The following is a 21,465-nucleotide window of genomic DNA, read 5'->3' as shown; positions in this document are numbered from 1 at the left end:
ACATGTATTCATACATGCAGGAATATAGGAATACATGAGACTTTGTTTTGTTTTGTTTTGTTTTTTTGAGACGGAGTCTCGCTCTGTCGTCCAGGCTGGAGTGCAGTGGTGTGATCTTGGCTCACTTTAATCTCCGCCTCCCAGATTCAAGCAATTATTGTGCCTCAGCATCCCGAGTAGCTGGGATTACAGGCATGTGCCACACGCCTGGCTAATTTTTGTATTTTTGGTAGAGACAGGGTTTTGCCATGTTGGCCAGGCTGGTCTCAAACTCCTGACCTCAAGTGATCCACCTGCCTTGGCCTCCCAAAGTGCTAGGATTACAGGCATGAGCCGCCACACCCTGCCCAGGAATACATGAGACTTTGATGTTCTCATTGCTAACCCAAACAATGTTGACTGTAATTATCAGGCCTCCCTGTGTTCAGAAACATAAAAGTTTAGGTGGGAAAGTAAAACTCAGTAATCACAGGTAAACAGAGACCAAGTAAGCACTGCTCTTCGAGGCCTAGATATAGCTGTGGCAAGAGGCACGCTGGGAAGGAAGAAAAGTTCTGGGTAACCTGGAGGGGTCAGGGAGGAGTTTCAGAATGTGCTTGTGGCCTTGGCTTGGGTGTGGAAGTAATAGCAAACTCCGCAAGATACCTTTTATTTTTTGATAACAGCTTTATGGAGTTATAATTTGCATACCATTCAATTCACCCCTGTAAAGTGTATAAATCAGTGGGTTTTAGTACATTCATGGAGTTGTGCAACCATTACCATCGTCAATTTTAGAACATTTCCAGCACCTCAAAAAGAAACGCCATGCCCATTAGCAGTCACTTTCCGTTCCCCCCAAACCACGCCTTCCTTAGGCAGCCACTTATCTATTTCCATCTGTATAGATTTGCCTATTCTGGGGATTGCTTATAAATAGAACGATACAATATGCGGCCTTTTGTGTCTGGCTTGTTTCACTTAGCAGAATGTTTTTGAGGCTCTTTCTCCTTGTAGCATGTATTAGGACTTCATTTCTTTTTATTTCTGAATAATAGTTCATTGGTATGGATAGATCACGTTTTGTTTGCTCTTCAGTTGGTGGGCATCATTTGGGTGATTTCTACTCTTTGGCTCTTTAGGAGGAATCCTGGTATGAACGTTTGTGTACATGTTTTTGGGTGGACGTGTGTTTTTAATTTTCTTGGATATATATCCAGGAGTGGAATTGCTGGGTCACTTGGTAACTATGTTTAACCTTTTGAGGAATGGCCAGGCTGTTTTCCAAAGCTGCTGCACCACCAGGATCGTATGAGGGTTCCAATTCCTCCATATCCTTGCCAACATTTGTTATTATCTATTTTTTTTTTTTTATCATAGCTTCTCTAGTGGGTGTGAAGTGGTATCTCACTGTGGTTTTAATTTGCATTTCCCTGAAGACTACTGATGTTGGCTGGCCATCTTTTCTTGTGCCTTATTGACCATTCATGGTTTTTTTTTTTGTTTGTTTTATTTTTTGAGGCTGAATCTCACTCTGTCATCCAGGCTGGAGTGCGGCAGCACGATCTTGGCTCACTGCAACCTCTGCCTCCTGGGTTCAAGAGATTCTCCTGCCTCAGCCTCCCAAGTAGCTGGGATTACAGGCACGTGCCACCATGCCTGGCTAATTTTTGTATTTTTAGTAGAGACGGGGTTTCACCATATTGGCCAGGCTGATCTCGAACTCCTGACCTCGTGATCCACCTGCCTCGGCCTCCCAAAGTGCTGGGATTACAGGCGTGAGCCACCGCGCCCAGCCTCATGTATCTTCTTTAGAGAAAGGTCTACTTAGAGCCTTTGCCCATTTTGTAATTGAGTTACATTATAAGTGTCTTTTAATTATTGGGCTGTACGTGTTCGTTATATATTGTAGATAAAAGTCCCTTATCAGATGCATGGTTTGCAAAAATTTTCTCCCATTCTGTGGTTTGTCTTTTCACTTTCTTGATGTCCTTTGGAACACAAAAGTTAGTAATTTCAATGAAGACCAGTTTACCAATTTTTTCCTTTGATTTCTTGTGCTTTTGGTGTCATATCTATGAAGCCATTACCTCATCTAAGAAGGTCATGAAGATTTACACCTATTTTTTTGAAGAGTTTTTTTGTTTTGTTTTTGAGATGGGGTCTGACTGTCACTCAGGCTGTAATACAATGGAGTGATCACAGCTCACTGCAGCCTTGACCTCCCAGTCTCGAACAATCCTCCCACCTCAGCCTCCCAAGTAGCTGGGACCACAGGCATGTGCCACCATACCTGGCTAATTTTTAAACTTTTCATAGAGATAGTGTCTTCCTGCGTTGCCCAGGCTGGTCTCAAACTCCTGAGATCAAGTGATCCACCTACCTCAGCCTCCCATTGTTGCTGGGATTACAGGCATAAGCCACGGTGCCTGGCCAAGAGTTTTCTAGTTTTAGCTCTTACATTTAGGCTTTTGATCCATTTTGAGTTAATTGTATACTGTGTGAGCAAGGAGTCCAGCTTCATTCTTTAACATGTTCTTATCTCTCGTCGCAGCAGTTTGTTGAATAGATGGTCCTCTCCCGCAGTGAATGTTCTTGGCATTTTTGTCTTCCAGGCTTCTCTTACCTGTGTTATCTATTTAAGTCAAACGGTGAGAGAGTGTCTTCTCATGTCTGTCTGCTGACCCACAGGGAGATACCAAATCAATCAGGATCATTTAGGTTAAAAGATCATTTGATTTGGAATTTGAACAAAGAAAAAGCAGGCCGGGTGCAGTGGCTCACGCCTGTAATCCCAGCACTTTGGGAGGCCGAGGCAGGCGGATCATGAGGTCAGGAGATCGAGACCATCTTGGCTAACACGGTGAAACCCCGTCTCTACTAAAAATACAAAAAATTAGCGGGGTGTGGCGGCGGGCGCCTGTAGTCCCAGCTACTTGGGAGGCTGAGGTAGGAGAATGGCGTGAACCCGGGAGGCGGAGCTTGCAGTGAGCTGAGATCCGGCCACTGCACTCCAGCCTGGGTGACAGAGCAAGACTCCGTCTCAAAAAAAAAAAAAAAAGAAAAAGAGAAACAGTCACTTAAAGTTTTAACTGAAAATGAAAACAGGCAATGAATGTTGTTGCATAAATATAAGTAATGAAATGCAGGGTTTTATGTTCTGGCCTAGTTAAGGGGGTAAGAGGGGGAGGCATTTGGCCTCAGCTAGCTTTGGAATTCAGTGATCTGTGGATTGATACTCAGAACTGATTGTATCAAGTATGGGAGCCCTGGCTGTGAGTTTGTGGGTCTCCCATCCATCCCTCCCATCCACTCCCTCTAATGGCTCCTGGGAGCAGCCGAAGGTCAGCGCAGGGACAGCCAGGCAGAGGGAACAGTCGTCTGTGGACTCTCCACAAGTTGATTCTTGGCCTTGATTTAGGAAGGGGATTAGGAAATTGTTTCCTCTCGAAGTCTCCACCAGAGAGTGGAATCCTGGAGCGCTGTGGCCTCCGCCTCGCATGTGTGGGTTGGGCACTGGAGCCGCCCCGGAACTGCTGGTGTGGGCTGGGGAGGATGCACGCATGGCCTCCGTGTGTGACTCGGGGGCCCCAGCCGGGGCAGGGCCGAGCGCTGGCTCCCAGGCCTGGCCGGGCTCCCTGGAAACTGGACTGAATCCCTCGCCGGCTCTGCCTCTCCTCGGAGTCCACCCAAGCTGAACGCCTGAGAGCGGAGGATTAGCTAAGCCCCAGATGTTTAGGGGTCTGACTCAGTGTGTGTGTGTGTGCTCCGTTGAGAGCTTATGTGGCCCGAGTGGTGGTCCTGGAATTCGCTCAGATCTTTGCGCAGGTTCTGGTGTTTAATCAGCATTTCCAAGGAGATGCTTAGGATTCCAGGATTTACTCGATTTACTCAGAGATTCCTCTCCTAGTCCACTTAGGCTGGTTGGAGCTTGCCCAGTCTCGGGGGTTTAGGGGGACAGAGATCGGGGTCGGTTCATAACCTTGGAGGGGGCCTTCTGCCCCTGCTTTCCATCAGAGCCCTGGAATCGGGGGATTTTCTGCGCAAGATCTGGTGTTTTCCTGGTTCAGATTAGCATTTTTAAAATTAAAATTCTTGCATGAGGATTGTGTCCTGCAGCCCTGAGTCTGTCCCTCTGTGAGTGCACAGCTGAACTACTTTCAGGGGTGCTGGGTGGGACTGTTTGATGAGGTGCTGGGGCAAAGAAAAATGGAGTGTTCCCCACAGGAGCTCGAGCCCAGGTCCCCTCCAGGCCGTGCAGCCGGTGTGCGATAGTCCCCGCCTCCGGACCTGCTCGTCCCCAGCTGGCCATGTTTGGTTCATCCTCCTGGGCCATGTTTGGTTCATCTTTACACAGCAGGTTGTGCAAAAGTGAGAGGGCAACATGGGGCCCCTGGAAACCAGGCGTCTGAGGAGGCACTCATGGAAGCACTGCTTTCCTCTTCCCAGGGCTTCCTGTTAACCCACTGTCCAGAGCCACGGAAGGTTAAACTATCTTGATTTAGGGCTCAAGATGCAGGGAGCATCAGCCGGTCATTGGGAACACGTGGCCAGCTGGAAATCCACACTCTCCCAGTTGTGTAATGTTGCCAATTGATTTAAACTAACAACAACAAACAATGTAAGGTGCTGGACCAGCGTGCTGGATCCAACCTTCAGGCAAGTAAACAGCCCACACTCACACCCAGGTTTCTACACTCCCAGCCTCTGGTGCAATCTCCCTTCAGGGATACCAGGACTCTCTAGGGGAAGAAACAGAGACCCAGAGAGGTTAAGAAAGGTCACACAGCTTAAGCGGCAGAGCTGGGGTTTGAAGCCAGAACTGTCTGCTGTGCTCTCATTGGAACTAGAGTCAGAGTCAGCTTCGTGCCGGAGCATAGGCTCTTCTTCCCCGTGCTCCACGCTGGGATTGGCTCCTAACCCTCAAAAGAGGGCTGTTAACAAGTGAGTGGCTTCCCCGAATTCTGGGGACTTCTCAGGAACAGGAGGAAGATTTTGAGAGAGTGTTGGGGTGTATGTGGGTGTGTGTGTGTGCGTGCGTGTGTGTGTGAGCACGTGGGAGTGCGTGTGAGTAAACGTGTGTGTGTGTGAGTGTGTGCGTGTTTGCCATGCGCACATTCATGTGCATGTGACTTCTCTTTCCCTCACACCATTCATTAAGGGTTTCTTCCCTGAGAACCCCAGGGAGTTCCAGGAGAACGGACAGGGTTAGAGCAAATACTTTCTCCTGCCTGAGAAGCGACTCCCCCATTTAATCCTTCCCCTTCCTTGAGTCCCTGGGACAATCACTGGTGGAGATTTGGTGGCCAGGGAACCCAAATAGTGTGGCCACCACCCCCGACCCCTGCTGTGGGTCCCTGGCAGGTCAGAGGGCTGCTCTGCGATGGGGGACCAGAGAACACATCAGTGCAGCCTTCGTATTGCACAGATGGGCAGCACCCATGGTGGTCAGAACGCACATGGAGCCAGCCTTGTCCAGGTCTCTCTGGCTCTGCTGATTCCAAGTCTGTTATATGAATCAGGGTGGGTGTATGTGAGGGTAGAGAAGAATGGAAGGGAAGTGTTTATATAAATAACACAGGGTGGAGGGGCTTCTAAAAGATTTACTAGCTAAATATTTTCCGGATGTTTTAATCATCCTTTAAGGTCCTTCCAGAGGAAGGCTAAACAAGACTTAGTCTAATTCCCCCAGTGGCCAGTGGCTCCCACCCACAGCTGACCCCCTCATACCTGGGCCTCATTCCCTACACCACTCCACCCTCCTCCCTCCTCATCTCCTCATCACCCTTTACTCCCCTCTTTCATCCAACTGGGAAAGAAAGAACAATCTCCATTTTATCCTTTTGTGATCATATTATACACACAATTGTTTGACCTGTGGTTTTTTTTTTTTTTTTTTTTTTTTTTTTTTTACAATGGAGTTTCACTCTTGTCGCCTAGGCTGAAGTGCAATGGCACCATCTTGGCTCACGGCAACCTCCGCCTCCTGGGTTCAAGCGATTCTCCTGCCTTAGCCGCCTGAGTAGCTGGGATTACAGGTGCACACCACCACGCCCAGCTAATTTTGTGTTTTTAGTAGAGATGGGGTTTCACCATGTTGGCCAAGCTGGTCTTGAACTGCTGACCTCCAGTAATCCATCTACCTTGGCCTCCCAAAGTGCTGGGATCATAGGCATGAGCCACTGCGCCCAACCTTGACCTATGTATTTTTTTAGATTTAGTATTCTCAGAATATATTTCTATCATTAAATATATTTACAGATTTGTTTTAGTGTTTGCTAGTCACAATTTGAATGAACTATTAATTTGCAGTCCCCTTATGATGGACACTGAAGTTGCTTCCACACCCCCTTTTTTTTATTTTTTAGTTTTTGCTGCTGTTAAAATCACTGAAGGTAACCATTCCTTGTGATGATATCTTTTTGCACTGAGAGTAATTTCCCGGAAATGTGGACCACTTCTGTGCACATTTTGACCCATGCTGTCATACTGATCTTGATTTTTATTTATTTATTTAATTTTTTTGAGGATTCTCACTCTGTCGCCCAGGCTGGAGTACAGCAGCATGAACTTGGCTCATTGCATCCTCCGCCTCCCGGGTTCAAGCAATTCTCCTGCCTCAGCCTCCTGAGTAGCTGGGATTACAGGTGTGCACCACCACGCCCAGCTAATTTTTGTATTTTTAGCAGAGACAGGGTTTCACCTTGTTGGCCAGGCTGGTCTTGAACTCCTGACCTTAGGTGATCCACCCGCCTCAGCCCCCACAAACTGCTGGGATTACAGACATGAGCCACTGTGCCTGGCCCCACACTGCTCTTTAGAAAGGTTATACCAGTTTAAAGTCCTTGAGAATACCCAGTGCCCCATTCGCTGGCTGAGCCTGGCATTTGTAGGCCAAAAGAGAGCCAGCAAATCATGAGATCTGTTGCCACCTGCAAATGGTGTGCTGTGGGAGATGGGCAGACCAGAGCCCCGATCTGCCAGCGGGGATTTGTGTGCGCATGTGGAGTGCCTAGGATGTCTGGGCTCCTTCCTTTGGGATTTGGTAAGGAACTGTGTTGTGGAGGCTGCGCTTTCCTGTAGGAGCCTGTCCCATTGGGTCTCACTGGGGAGTGAGTGTGTGAGTTTCTGGTCAGGCCTCACAGGCTCAAGTCTTGCAGAGTGAGGGAGGGGCAGTTTGCACTGGGCTCTAGACGGTCATTTCCATGTCCACCTTCAGCCTGGCCTTTTCTTACTGAGGGCTTGTGCAAGGCCCCGCCACGAGGGGCTGGTTGGGGCTGGGAGCTGCGCGGGGAGCCTGCCCTGGCACAGTGGCGGCTCTGTTTCCCACTCCACCTCCTCAGGGGCCCCCATTCACGGGAAGGAGAGTCACACATTCCCCCTTGAGATAAGAATAGAGCACGACTGTGCCCCAGGACAGAGTCCAGCTTCTTCAGCCAGCCCTGCGAGGCCTGGCAAGGGCTCCCAGATGGTACTGGCGTGAGTGGGCCCTGGCTGCCTGCCCCACTGGCCTCTTGTGCATTGTGCGGTCCGGACACTGGCTACAGTGTGTGTCTGTCCGGGGCGCCCTCCAGGAAATCCAGTCTCCAGGCTCTGCTCAGGATGGAGGGGCTTGTCCTCAAATCAGCTGGAGTATTTGAGGGGCTCTGCTGCGCCCCTCCTCTTACCTGTGGGCCTCAGACTCCAACCTCCCTGCCTTGATTCCTCCAGCCACTGGTGTCTATTCCTGGATGGGCAGAATGGAGCCCACGCTTGTGCAGGGAGCAAGCTCTAGGTGAGGGCTGGTGGCTGGATGTCGAAGGCAGCAGCCTGGGGACCCCAAAGGCACCGAGAGATAATAAACAGGACCAGTAGGGGCCACAGATTGTTTGAGTGATGATCAGAGTTTTGAGGCTTTCACCCTTAGCCCTGCCTGTGTCTAAGGCTCAAGATGGAACAGCTGAGAGTCAGATCAACAGCAGGACTGGACCAGGCAAGAGGCACGGGTGCATTCTGCCTCCTCTTGGAATCATTCTGGGTGACCTCTAATGCACTTTCCAGCCTTCACATTCTAGGGTAAGGCTTCTGGAGGTGTGGTCCCTGGACCAGCGGCAACAGAACCAGCATCTCCTGGGAACTGGCTGGATGGAGCTGTATATTCCCAGGTCCTGCCCCAGACCTGCTGGCTCAGAGCCCAGCAGTGGAGCCCAGCTATCTGTGTTTTAACATGCTCTGGATCACAGCTCTAAATAGGATAAAAAACAATGCTTTCCGGAGTCTGACAGGTGACTCCAGTGAGTCTGGAGGACCACCACAACCTGGAGAGCATATGCCTTACCTGAAGACCGGATGCAGTGGCTCATGCCTGGAATCCCAGCACTTTGGGTAGGCCAAGGCAGGTGATTGCTTGATCGCAGGAGTTTGAGACCAGCCTGGGCAACATGGCGAGACCGCGTCACCTCAAAAAACTAAAAAAAATTAGCCAGGCGTGGTGGTGTGCACCTGTAGTCCCAGCTACTTAGGAGGCTGAGGTGGGAGGATTGTTTAGAGCCCAGGAGGTTGAGGCTACAGTGAGTCATGATCACGCCGCTGCACTCCAACCTGGGTGACAGAGTGAGACTTTTCAGACACTGTCTCAAAATAAATAAATAAAATATAGAAAAGCTTTATTTTATTTATTTGATGTTTAAACATGGGGTCTCCCAGCCAGCCTTAAAAGAAGATCTTCAGCTTGCACTTTTCTAGATATTTCAGTTAATTCTACAACCGTCTGAGGTAGTGTTTCGGGTTTATGGGTAAACAAACCAAGGCTCCGTGGAGGTAAATAACTCGCCATATGGAGGAGTTGTGATTGGAAGCTGGGGCTTTTCACCACAAGTGGGGTGAGGGTTTCAACCCCGCTCTGTATGACGGTTAATCGAATCAGCAGTTTCAACCCTGCTCTGTATGACGGTTAATCGAATCAGCAGTCAGCCACAGGGCCAGGGAGGACAAGGCTCCTTCTGCTCGGGAGTTGTTGAGTTGGGTCCTAGGTGGCTGTTCTCACTTTGTTCTGAGAAAATGGATGTGTTTTTGAGAGTTTGAATACGGCCATCATATAAACTGACTGTTTAGGAGAGTGTCTGGAATGGGAGCTCTCTGGGTCTCGATCTCAGTGTGCACGTGTCTGGGAGGGAGAGGAAGGATGAAGGTTTCTAGAAGATCCTGGCATGGCCACTGGCTAAAGACAAAGCTCTGTTTGCAACCCCTCAGTGGGAGGGAAGGATGAGTGAAAACACGGGGGCTGGCCGGTTTTGGGGCCTTCGGAGTTTCCGAAGCATCATCTCCTGCATGGGTACCACTGGTGTGCACAGATGAAAGTGTGCTTTCAGGAGACGCAGGTCACACTGTATGAGGAGGACTGAGTTGTGTCCTCCCTCTGTTTACACCTCCTTGGTGATGGTGCTGATGCCATTTTGGGCCTTGGTGTGTGCTGTTTGAGTGTGGAAGCTGTATGGCCGGCCTTTGGATTATGCCTCAGTGCCCTTGTTGGAGGCGAGGCACGTGTTTTTGGAGGCTCCAGGTCGCCTGGGCCCACTGCCTTCCAAAGTCCCCGATGAGAACTGGTCTCAGTGGTTTCTGAGATGACTGTGGGAGGGGGCGCATTCCATGCTGGGGTGCTGGTGGCACCCAGGAATCTTCTGAGCTTCTGAGACTTGGTTGGGAGGCATGGGGCTGGGGAAGCCCAAGGGAGAGGTTGATGGGGAACAGGGAAGCGTTGGTCTGAGGTTGCATCTTCAATACTCCATGCTTTTACTTATTTCCTCAACCCACAGGTGAGCATATCGTTTTATGGGTGGACAGAATATTTGAAAACAGATCTGTTGATTCAGGAGCATTTAATAATAATAGATAGCATTTACATAATATGATTTTCCAGACACTGGCCTAAGCACTGGACCTTCATTCCCTCATTTAGTCCTCACAATAGACCTGTAAGTAGTATTCTTATGTCTGTTTTACACACGGGGAAACTGAGGCACGGAGAAGTTTAATAATTTCCCCAGTGTCACCCAGCCAGTGAGTAGCAGAACCCGGCCATCTCCAGAGCCCAAGTTCTTTTTTTTTTTCTCGAGGCAGTGTCTTGCTCTGTTGCCTAGGCTGGAGTGCAATGGCGTGATCTTGGCTCACTGCAATCTCCACCTCCCGGATTCAAGCGATTCTCATGCCTCAGCCTCCCAAGTCGCTGGGACTACAGGTGCCCGCCACCACACCGGGCTAATTTTTGTATTTTTAATAGAGATGGGGTTTCACCATGTTGGCCAGGCTGGTCTCACACTCCCAACCTCGGGTGATCCACCCGCCTCGGCCTCTCAAAGTGTTGGGATTACAGGCGCGAGCCACTGTGCCTGGCCTACAGCCCAAGTTCTTAACCACTGGAGCTGTATATATTCCAATCTTTTGCACCCCAGCCAGTAGAGAGGAGATGGAGGACTGTCGCAGCTCCTGCAGCTCTGCCACTACTCCCATCCGAGACTCATCTGCATGCCCAGTTGGGGGTTCCAGTGGGCCTTTTGCTTTCATGTGGCACTTGTAAAGGAAGGAAATGGTGACAAAGAATGAGAGAAGGGGTGGGGACAGGTGTCGTAGCTGCTATTCTCTACCCTCCTTCTCCCTAGCTGCCTGCCTTTTCGGTGGCTGCCCTTCCTCTTCCCCAGCTGCCCACCTTGGAGTGTGGAGGCTCCTGAGCAGCTCTCCTGAGAATCTTTACTGTGCTTTTTTTTTTTGAGACAAAGTCTCGCTCTTTTCCCCCAGGCTGGAGTGCGATGGCACGATCTTGGCTCACTGCAACCTCTGCCTCCCAGGTTCAAGTGATTCTCCTGCCTCAGCCCCCTGAGTAGCTGGGATTACAGGCACCTGCCACCCTGCCTGGCTAGTTTTGGTATTTTTAGTAGAGATGGGGTTTCACCATGTTGGCCAGGCTGGTCTTGATCTTCTGACCTCAGGTGATCCACCTGCCTTGGCCTCCCTTCACTGTGCTTTTGAGAACAGATCTTCTACTCATACTCTTAGGATTGAGTCCTGGTCTCGTGGAACTGTTTGTGGGAGACTCAGTAGAGGAACCAGGAGGAAAGGCAGTGGCCCCCCCCCATCCTCCACAGCTAACACTCTGACTGCTCTGAAATCCTCCCAACTTTGGAGGAAGATGAGAGCAGAACCATTTCTGCAAGAATGGAGGGAGGTGGCCGGTGGCTGGCCTGGCTCCTGGTGGCCGCACCTTCTCTTGGTAGCTGTGTCTTCTACTGGGGCCTGGACCAGCACTTCCAGCTGGATATGGAGTGGGAAGAGATGGGCGGGTCCAGAGCCCCGGCATTGTCATGGGGGACATGCATGAAGGCCAGCCAGCCTTGCATTTCTTCCCTGCAGGAAAAGCCTTGGTGCTCTGCTCATTAGCAGTGCTGCCTGTGGTTAGCACTTCCGAAAGCGAGTGCCAGCTTGTGGTCAGAGGCATGAGCTGCCAAACAGGTTTGGCCTCCTGGTGTGCCTGGGTGTGACATCCTCTTCTGCTCTTCCTCTGTTCCCAGGCTGCCTGGCTCTGGGCGGGAGCATAGTCAGGCAAAAGGAACTCAACTCGCCCAGCAGGTGCTTGGATCGGCACTACCAGGAGAAGACAGTCTGAAGGACCCACTTGTTGGGCTTGGTGCTTCTAGAGAAGATACGCTGGGTCTGAAGCATGGAATGTCAAGTTAGCTGAGGAGGCCTAACACCAGCAGGTGCTTTGGGGCGGCACCAGGCAAGGTCTAAGGACAATGGGCAGCTTCTAGAAAAACCATTGAGCTGTGGTTTCCCGTAGCTGAGAAGACAGCAGTTCTAACTCACTCAGGGTGTGGTATGTCGGGAGAGGAACGAGGTGAGAAGTGGGCCTTGGACCTTGAACAAGAATCAAGGACTCTCTTGGAAGGATCCCCCAGCTTGTTGAGTGTGTTTTGTCGTGATTGCCTTGGTCGTAGGAATCCCCTGAGACAGGGAGCTGCTGCTGTTTCATAACCTTTCTATAATTAGTTGTCTTAACCTCTGTCTCCTTAAATAAAATGTCAGCTTCATGAGAGCACTGAGAGCGTGGGGCAGGCCCTTGGTGAGCACTAAGTAACTACTTAATGAAGGAATAAATCAATACAGTGAGCAGACGAGCTAGAAAGATCTTTAGCAAGGGTAACATCTTGAACTCTCTAAAACTGCCACCCACCCTCCAGTCTACCCTGAACTCCTGATTCCCCTTATGTTCTCTTCCCCCCATGACCTTCTGATACTCTTTAGAATTCACTTTTTTATTGTGTTTAGAGTCTGCTCCCCGCAACCCGTTCCTACCTCATGCTGGAGCCATCACTCCAGGAAAGCAAAGGTTTATTTCCCTTCTGCTTTTTTCACTGATGTGCCCCCCGCCCCAAATACCTAGAAACAGAGCCTGGCACGTGGTATATGCTCCATAAGTATTTGTCAAATGAATGAATGGCTGAAAGCGCCCGGGAAGCACTCAGCAGTGCCATCTGTCCCTGGGAATCCTCTTGTAGTGCCTGTCACCATGTGAGCACGTGTACGTTGTGCTGGTGTCCAGTGGGAGGGGAACACTTGCGTCCTCTGGGAGATGCCACACAGGCTGGCCACCTGCCCTGGCCCTGCTTGGTCCTCATGGTTAACAGGGCCCCTGAGGTAGGACCACCTCCCTGATAAGACAGTTCAGAGATACACAAGGGTATTTTTATTTATTTATTTTTTTGGAGACAGAGTCTCACTCTGTCGCCCAGGCCGGAGTGGAATGGTGCAATCTTAGCTCAGTGTAACCTCTGCCTACCGGGTTCAAATAATTCTCCTGCCTCAGCCTCCTGGATAGTTGGGTTTACAGGCGCCCACCATCACGCCCAGCTAATTTTTTGTATTTTTAGTAGAGGGGTTTCGCCATGTTGGCCAGGCTGGCCTCAAACTCTGGACCTCCAGGGATCCACCAGCCTCGGCCTCCCAAAGTGTCGGGATCACAGGCACGAGCCACTGCGCCCGGCCCACGAGGGCTTTTTGGAATTGACTGGCAGGGCAGTGAGGGCCCCCAGGACAGGCCGGAGAGGCTGACCAGGTAGTGAGTGGAGCTGTTCACAGATGAGGATTTTGAGCCTGTGGTTGGGCTGCATTCCAGAATCTAGCTGTGCTCCCATGACTTCCTTCCCACCTTACGGGCTGTGAGAAGTGGAAAAATGCCTGGCTGAGAAACAGGGCTCAGGCGAAATCCCTGTTTATTCCATCTCTATCTTCTTGTCTTCCAACGAGTGCCTGACTTAGAAATGTAATCCCGGGTGGTCTTGGCTGTCTCCACGCCCTGGAGAGCAACAGGGTCCTGGTGCTGCCTGTTACCCTCAGGGAAAAGTGCAGACCCAAGTAGATCCAGCTGCGTCCTTGCCATCTTCACTCATCCTCTGCAGGACGCAGTTGCCTAGCCCAGGTCTGGGCTACTGTGGCTTCTCATAGCTCAGCAAATGGCTCGTTTGTCCTTCCAGCCGCTGGAGGCAAAAACCTTGACTCCCCTTTCTTTCTCACATTCCACATTCAGCATGTTGACAGTGCAGGTTGGCCCTTCCTGCAAAACAGATCTTTAAACATAGGATCACTTCTCACCACCCCACCACTGTAGTTTTGGACTGAGCCACAGCTGCCACCACAATGCTGCTGGGCTGTTGCAGGTGCCTCGTGGCTGCTCTGCTGACCTCTAGTCTGCTGTTTTCACAGGAAAGGTCTGATCACATCATGCTTCTGCTTACCGCAGTCCAGCGGTGCCCTATGTTGGCAGAGTGAAGCTGCAGAAGCCCTACAGTGGCTGATGTGCTACGTAATTGGGTCCCCATTACCGTCCTGACCTCAGCACCTGCTCCTCCCTGTTCGTCTCACTCCTGTGTCGCTCCTGCATCTGTCCTCCACCCTCCATGGTGTTTCTTTAAATGTTGCAGGCATGCTTCCTCATCAGGGCCTTTGCAGCCCAACTCCCTGTGGGAGCTGAGTAATGGTCCCCTGAAGATATCTACCTTCTAATCTCTGGAGCCTGTGAATATGTTACCTTCTGTGGCAGATGGGACTTTGCAGGTGTGATTAAGTTGAGGACAGGAGATGGGGAGATAATCCTGGATTATCCACGTGGGCCCGGTGTAAGCCAAGGGTCCTTACGAGAGGGAGGCAGGAGGGCCAGAGTCAGTGTTAGGAGATATGATGTTGGAAGCAAGAGGCTGAGTGATGGGAGGAAGGGGCCGAAAGCCAAGGAATGTGGGTGGGCTCCAGAAGCTTAGAAAGGCAAAGAAATGGATTCTCTCCTAGAGCCTCCAGGAGGAACCAGCCAGCCCTGCAGACGTCTTGACTGTAGCCCAGTGAAACCCATTTCAGACTTCCGACCTCCAGAACTGTAAGAGAATAAATTTTTGTTGTTTGAAGCCCCTTAGTTTATGGGAATTTGTTACAGCAGCCTCAGGATATGAATAGACCCCTTTATCTCCTTTATGTCTCTCACTCACTCTGGCAGACCCACCCCTTTACTCTGCTCTATTTTTTCTTTTTTTTATAAACTTTTTTTTTTTTTTTTTTTTTGAGACGAAGTCTAGCTCTGTCGCCCAAGCTGGAGTGCAGTGGCCGGATCTCAGCTCACTGCAAGCTCCGCCTCCCGGGTTTACGCCATTCTCCTGCCTCAGCCTCCGGAGTAGCTGGGACTACAGGCGCCCGCCACCTCGCCCGGCTAGTTTTTTTGTATTTTTTAGTAGAGACGGGTTTCACCGTGTTAGCCAGGATGGTCTCGATCTCCTGACCTCCTGATCCGCCCGTCTCGGCCTCCCAAAGTGCTGGGATTACAGGCTTGAGCCACCGCGCCCTGCCTACTCTGCTCTATTTTTTCTTTCCTTCCCCATCATTTATCACCTTCCAGCAAAACTGGATCATTGACCTGTCTGTCTGGCTTGCTGTGGGTTATGTATCTCCCCTGCTAGAATGTAAGCTCCCTTAGGCACAGATCTTTGTCTTGTTAACTGATTTATTCCAGTATCGAAACCTGTGTCTGGTGTATAAGAGGTGTTCAAGAAACATGTGTCAAATAAATGAATGAATGAATGTGAATGAATAATTCCTTGGTCTGGAATGCCTTCTCTTCCCGTCCTTTCTGCCAGCTGTCCTCTAAGTCCACTTCAGACCCACTCCACGATGCAGGAGGTGCTGTCTGCTGGTCACCCTTCCTGCGCACCCAGTGGCTGTGAGCAGCCCGGCCAGTTGCAGAGACCCACTCTGCCCAGGGAACTCTCCTTCAGCTTGCATTCTCTAGGGTAAGCCCTGCAACAGCCAGGTACTCTGGGGAGTATTCATTTTGTTCCGTGCATTTCTTACCGATGAGTATTGTCAGAGTCTAAGGGACCCAGTTGATTTCTAAACCCAACCTTTTTTTTTGTTTGTTTTTTGTTTTGAGATAGAGTTTCACTCTGTCCCCTAGACTGGAGTGCAGTGGCACAATCTCAGCTCACTGCAACCTCCGCCTCCTGGATTCAAGCAGTTCTCCTGCCTCAGCCTCCTGAGTAGCTGGGACCACAGGCACACACCACTGCACTCGGCCAATTTTTGTACTTTTAGTAGAGATAGAGTTTGGCCATGTTGGCCAGGCTGGTCTTGAACTCCTGACCTCAAATGATTCACTTCCCTTGTCTTCCCAAAGTGCTGGGATTACACCCATGAGCCACCATGACCGGCCAACCCAACCTCATTTTGATGATGACATGGAGAGGTGAGGGTTCCCACCAAGGTGCGGAGCGAATTTCTAGAGCTTCCAGGTCTCAGAAGTCCTGGTTGGATGATCTGTTTGTGGGAGCTCCTTCTCTCCACTGCCACCCCCAGGGACAGCGTGCCTCACTCGTAGAAGGTACTTAGAATTTGCATGGATATTGGAGCCTTGGAATCTGTCATGGCTGGGGAGGTTGGTGAGTGGGGCACGGTTTTAAGAGAAGGTATGAGGTTCTCCCCAGGGACTAGAGGTCAAGGAGACCAAGGGATATGTCTTGTTAACAACAGTAGTATGGAGGATGGGGAGTTTGGAAAAAGGAAAGGAAGAAAAGACAAGAAATGGTAATGAGTATGGGCAAGAGTTGTGTGCCCACAATGGGCACCTCATGCTAGGGAACCCCCAAAGAATATGGACACTGCCAAGGAGGGGCAAAGAAGGATGAGAAAGACCTTCTCTGTGCTGAGGTGTGCTTCCCCGGGGCACAGCTGCAGCCTGTAAAGGGTGAACAGTTAGGAACACTTTTCTGCTGTCTTCTCTGGGGAGGACACGTTTTGCAACACTTCCTGAGTTGGGGAGGAGGTGACACTTTGCCCCCCACCCTCCTTCAGACTGCTAATGATGTGTGCTTAGTTATGAACCTACAGCTGTGTTTTTGCAGCGCTCCCCCCTCCTGTGCACCCGCCAGTCCCACTGGGGGCTCCCCTCCCTCCTTCCGTCCCAGTCCTTCCCTCTGCTGGCTGGTGACTCACTCAGCTCTTGTGCAACAGCCCAGGCTCTCACTCAGAGAAGAGCTGTTTTCCTCCATCCCATAAGCCCCCGTCCTGATTTATGTCTTTTCATTTGGGTTAATGCTTTCCACATTTAGGTCTGGAGATTAGCGTGTGGCTCATTGCTGCAACCACCAAAACCCCAGTGCCAGCTTGGGTCTGGCACAGAGAGGCAGCCAGACAGACAGATAGACAGAGGACAACTTCAAGCATGACCCTCAGCCTGTCGGTCTGCAGCTGGTCCAGCCCTGCCAGCCTCCCTGCCTCGGACGCAGAGGCAGAGTAAGGAGGCAGCCCTGACTCCTGGCTTGCCAGAGAATGGTTCTCATGCCAGTTTCCTGTGAAGGGCACGCATCTTGGAATGGTGTGAAGAAGAGATTGCCCCAAGCCTGTGACTTCTCATTGAGGAAGCTGCGTATCGGGAAGTGAGAGGCACAAGTTGTAGGGTGCGGAAAAATGTGATCTCTGTGGCTTTCAAAGCTATCACACAACACAATGTATGTGTGTGTGTGTGGTTTTTCTCTTCTCTTTAGAACAATAATATTACCTTTGTTGCTATGGCGTTGTTATGGGGGTGGCTAATTGGACACAGCCCTGATGCTGGCTGGTGTGTGGTGTCCATAGTGATTATCAGACGCAGCCATGGAACCTGCTTTGATTTTCTTCCCTGGAGTGAGAAGCAGGCAGAGGATCGCTCAGTGGTGGCTGTGTATACCCTGCCTTTGGTGGTGGCACCCCAGTCAGAAACGGGACCCTGAAGCTAGGATTTAGGTAAGGGGAGTACCTTTCCAAGGTTCGTTTACAGCTCAGATTTGCAGAGGACCAGGTATTTGGGAACTACTCTTCTGAGGAACCAGATCGCAGGGCAGCACACAACGAGGGGCCTGTTGCCTCTTGGGAGCGCAGGGCTGCGTGCCCTGGCAACCTGGGCCCACTCACCTGGTAGGCACTGACTTCCTTCCCAGTGAGACTGTAGCATTGATGAAGAAGTGCGTGGTGGCTCATGTCTGTAATCTTAGCACTTTAGGAGGTTGAGGCAGGAGGATTTCTTGAGCCTAGGAGTTTGAGATCAGCCTGGGCAACGTAGGGAGACCTCCAACTCTACAAAAAATAGTGGGAAAATAAAAAAAAAAAAGATTAGTCAGGCATGGTGGTGCGTGCCTGTAGCCCTGGCTACTTGGGAGGCTGAGGCGGGAGGATCACTTGAGCCCGGGAGGTTGAGGCTGCAGTGAACTATGATTACACCACTGCACTCCAGCCTGGACAACGTAGCAAGACCCTATCTTGAGAAACAAAAGAGACGGAAGTGTGTGGGGGGGTGTATTTTAAAATTTTTGTTCAATATGTATACCCAAAAGTATATCTTTGTTAATTTTATACTTATCGAATAGGTAACATATACTCAGGTCTGATATCTGAAAGGTACAAAAAATGTAGAGTGAAAAGCTATTCTCCCTCCCATTCCTGTCCTCAACCTATCAGTCCCCTTCCGCAGAGGCAAACAAGTGATCACTTTCTTGTGGGTACTTCCAGAAGTCGTCCAGGAATTTCCAAACACGTTTCCGTTTATTTTCCTTAACCCAGTTATTATTTTTCTGAACACAGGTGTCCCCTCTGTACTTCTGCACCTTGCTGCTGCTACTGATGCTTTTGTTAAATCACATAACATACCTTGGAGTTTAGTCCATAGAAAGAGCTTCCTCCTCCTGTGTAATGCCTGCCCCACTCATTTCACCAATGGGCATATAGGTTACTTCTAATCTTTCCCTGTTACCTTTACCTGTTGCTGCTGTGGATAGCCTGGTATATCCAGCATTCCGCACGTGGGTGAGTGTCTCTGAAGGGCATGTTTCTGAGGTTGAAAGGTTGGAGCAAAGAATATATGTGTTTGTAATTTGATAGAAAGGCCCAGATTGCCTGTAACAAGACTGTTCTAGCTTCCACTTCTGCTAGCAACTAGTAGGAGTGCCTGCTTTCCCTTAGCCTTGCCAGCATCGTGCACTTTCAGATTTTTAAAATTTCTGCATGGAAAAGTTGGTCTTTGCTTTCTGTTGAATTTCTCTCCCATGGCTCCCCCACTCAGTTGCAGCCCTCCTGCAGGCAGTGAGTGGATGGGGTCCTTCCCTGCTTCCCTGGGCCATAGGGAATGGACCCTCAGGGGATCCTCTGTCTTGCAGATCATTCAGTGGACTTGGTCCAGCCTCTCTGCAGGCCAGTAGGTTTTTTTACACACAGGTCTTAAGGAAAGAATCCTTTGTAACACTTGAATTTTCTACTTGTGATGACACTACTGGACTCCCTTTTCTTTTGTTTTCTTTTTGTTCTATTTCTTTTCTCTTTCTCTCTCTCCCTTTCCTTCCTTCCCTTCTTCCTTCCTTCTCTCTCTTCTTTTTCTTTGTTTTTTGTTTGTTTGTTTGTTTTTGTTTTTGTTTTATGTTTGAGACATAGTTTCACTCTTGCGGCCCAGACTGGAGTGCACCGGCACAATCTCAGCTCACCACAACCTCTGCCTCCCAGGTTCAAGCGATTCTCCTGTTTCAGCTTCCTGAGTCAGTGGGATTACAGGCATGTGCCACCATGCCCGGCTCATTTCGTATTTTTAGTAGAGATGGGGTTTCTCCATGTTGGTCAGGCTGGTCTCGAACTCCTGACCTCAGGTGATCTACCCGCCTCAGCCTCCGAAAGTGCTGAGATTACAAGCATGAGCCACCGCACCCGACTGGACTCCATTTTCTTTTTCTTTTTTTTTTTTTTTTTGAGACGGAGTCTCGCTCTGCCGCCCAGGCTGGAGTGCAGTGGCCGGATCTCAGCTCACCGCAAGCTCCGCCTCCCGGGTTTACACCATTCTCCTGCCTCAGCCTCCCGAGTAGCTGGGACTACAGGCGCCCCCAACCTCGCCCGGCTAGTTTTTTGTATTTTTTAGTAGAGACGGGGTTTCACTGTGTTAGCCAGAATGGTCTGGATCTCCTGACCTCGTGATCCGCCCGTCTCGGCCTCCCACAGTGCTGGGATTACAGGCTTGAGCCACCGCGCCCGGCCTGGACTCCATTTTCTACATGCTACTCCTATTATCTTTTCCTACTGCCCTCCTGTCTGTCATCTCCATCTGCCCCACCTTGCTCCTGCCTGAATCTTTCTCTTGTTTTCCAGTGTCCTGTGTCTTCTGCATCTCACTTTTCCAAAGACAGAATCTTTTCAGTCAAAAGCCCCACATGGGCAAATACCCCTGAAAAGCATCCCTTGCTGTGTGTCTTCGGTCACCTGCTCAAGGATGAATCTGGGGTGGAATTCGATGCAGTGACAGCATTTCTCTCCTCCCAGGTTTTTCTAAGTCAGGGAGCTGGAGGTGGAGCTGTAGCAAAGAATGCCTGGAGAGCTGCCCTCAGGCAGCACAGCCCGGTAGACCTCTCTGTGAGGATGCCAGTGTTCTACCTTTGTGATGCCCCAGAGTAGCCACTAACACGTGGCTGGTGTGACTGTGGAAGTGGTTCTTTCATTTGGATTAATTTATATCGAGGGGCTGTATGTGCCCACTGACTACCATACAGGAGAGCACAGCTCTAAACTGTACACTTTTAGCATGAAAATAAGAGTCTAAGAAGCAGAGTGTATCTGGCCTAGTTTTCCTCAAGTTAAAACACGGCAGCAGTTTTTCATCAGGGTATCCAGGCTCCATGACCTGGTCTAATTTTGGAACTCCTGAATTTCCCGTATTGGAAACACAATTGGGGTTAGGCTGCCAGACCCACCAAGGAGGGTCACAATTCCAACTTGGAATATAGACTTCCCTTAAAGACTTATTTATTTATTTAGAGACGGAGTCTTGCCCTGTCGCCAGGCTAGAGTGCAGTGGCGTGATCTCGGCTCACTGCAACCTCTGCCTCCTGGGTTCAAGCGATTCTCCTGCCTCAGCCTCCCGAATATATTTCTGTGTGTGTGTGTGTGTGTGTGTGTGTGTGTGTGTGTATATTTTGAGACGGAATCTCGCTCTGTCACCCAGGCTGGAGCGCAGTGGCGCAGTCTTGGCTCACTGCAAGCTCTGTCTCCTGGGTTCATGCCATTCTCCTGCCTCAGCCTCCTGAGTAGCTGGGACTATGGGTGACTGCTACCACGCCCAGCTAATATTTTGTATTTTTAGTAGAGATGGGGTTTCACTGTGTTGGCCAGGATGGTCTCGATCTTCCGTCCTCATGATCTGCCCGCCTCGGCCTCCCAAAGTGCTGGGATTACAGTTGTGAGCGACTGTGCCCGCCATTTCTGTATTTGTAGTAGAGATGGGGTTTCACCATGTTGACCAGGCTGGTCTCGAACTCCTGACCTCAAAGGATCCTCCCATCTCAGCCTCCTCAAGTGCTAGGATTGCAGGTGCCAGCCACCACTCCCAGCCCCATTAAGGACTTTTGATATCCATAGATGTACACAGCAGGCACTGACGTATGAATTGTGGATACCAACGCAAACTATCCCTAAGTAGAGCACCTTGTGTTATTTTTCTTTTTTAATCGACACGTAATGTTTTACGTATCTATGGGGTAGATGTGATGTTTGGTTGCGTGTATAAAATGTATAATAATTGATAAGTCAGGGTATTTGGGATGTCCCTCACCTTAGCATCTGTCATTGCTGTGTGTTGGGAACATTTCAAGTCCTCTCTTCCAGCTGTTCCAAAATATATGACATATTGTTGCTAACTATAATCCCTCAGCTCTGCTATCCAACATTAGGACTTATATCTTCTGGCCAGGCGCAGTGGCTTATGCCTGTAATCCCAGCACTTTGGGAGGCTGAGGTGGGTGGATCACTTGAGGTCGGGAGTTCAAGACCAGCCTGGCCAATATGGTGAAACCCGTCTCTACTAAAAATACAGAAATCAGCCGGACGTGGTGACACGCACCTGTAGTCCCAACTGCTCGGGGGGCTGAGGCTTAGGCAGGAGAATTGCTTGAGCCTGGGAGGCGGAGGTTGCCG

The 21,465-nt window shown here is 50.2% G+C and overlaps 1 protein-coding gene across 3 annotated transcripts in view; it reads left to right on the top strand.

Moving 5' to 3' along the window:
- GAS7 (growth arrest specific 7) overlaps nt 1-21,465 on the top strand; it is a 292,165-nt gene that overhangs the window by 72,202 nt on the left and 198,498 nt on the right. The window contains exons 1-2 of one of the 3 annotated variants that reach the window (XM_023190872.2): nt 11,815-11,848; nt 14,293-14,377. The exons of 1 other annotated variant lie outside the window; for it this stretch is intronic. In XM_023190872.2, the coding sequence (XP_023046640.1) occupies nt 11,830-11,848; nt 14,293-14,377 (104 nt within the window). In that variant the 5' untranslated portion in view covers nt 11,815-11,829. Of the gene's footprint in view, nt 1-11,814; nt 11,849-14,292; nt 14,378-17,108; nt 17,269-21,465 lie in introns of those variants that run through there. One more of the 3 variants, XM_023190874.3, reaches the window with a different exon arrangement.

Source organism: Piliocolobus tephrosceles, chromosome 16, assembly GCF_002776525.5.
Source record: "Piliocolobus tephrosceles isolate RC106 chromosome 16, ASM277652v3, whole genome shotgun sequence".
NCBI classification, from domain to species: domain Eukaryota; kingdom Metazoa; phylum Chordata; class Mammalia; order Primates; family Cercopithecidae; genus Piliocolobus; species Piliocolobus tephrosceles.
This window is presented reverse-complemented; position numbering and strand designations above follow the sequence as displayed.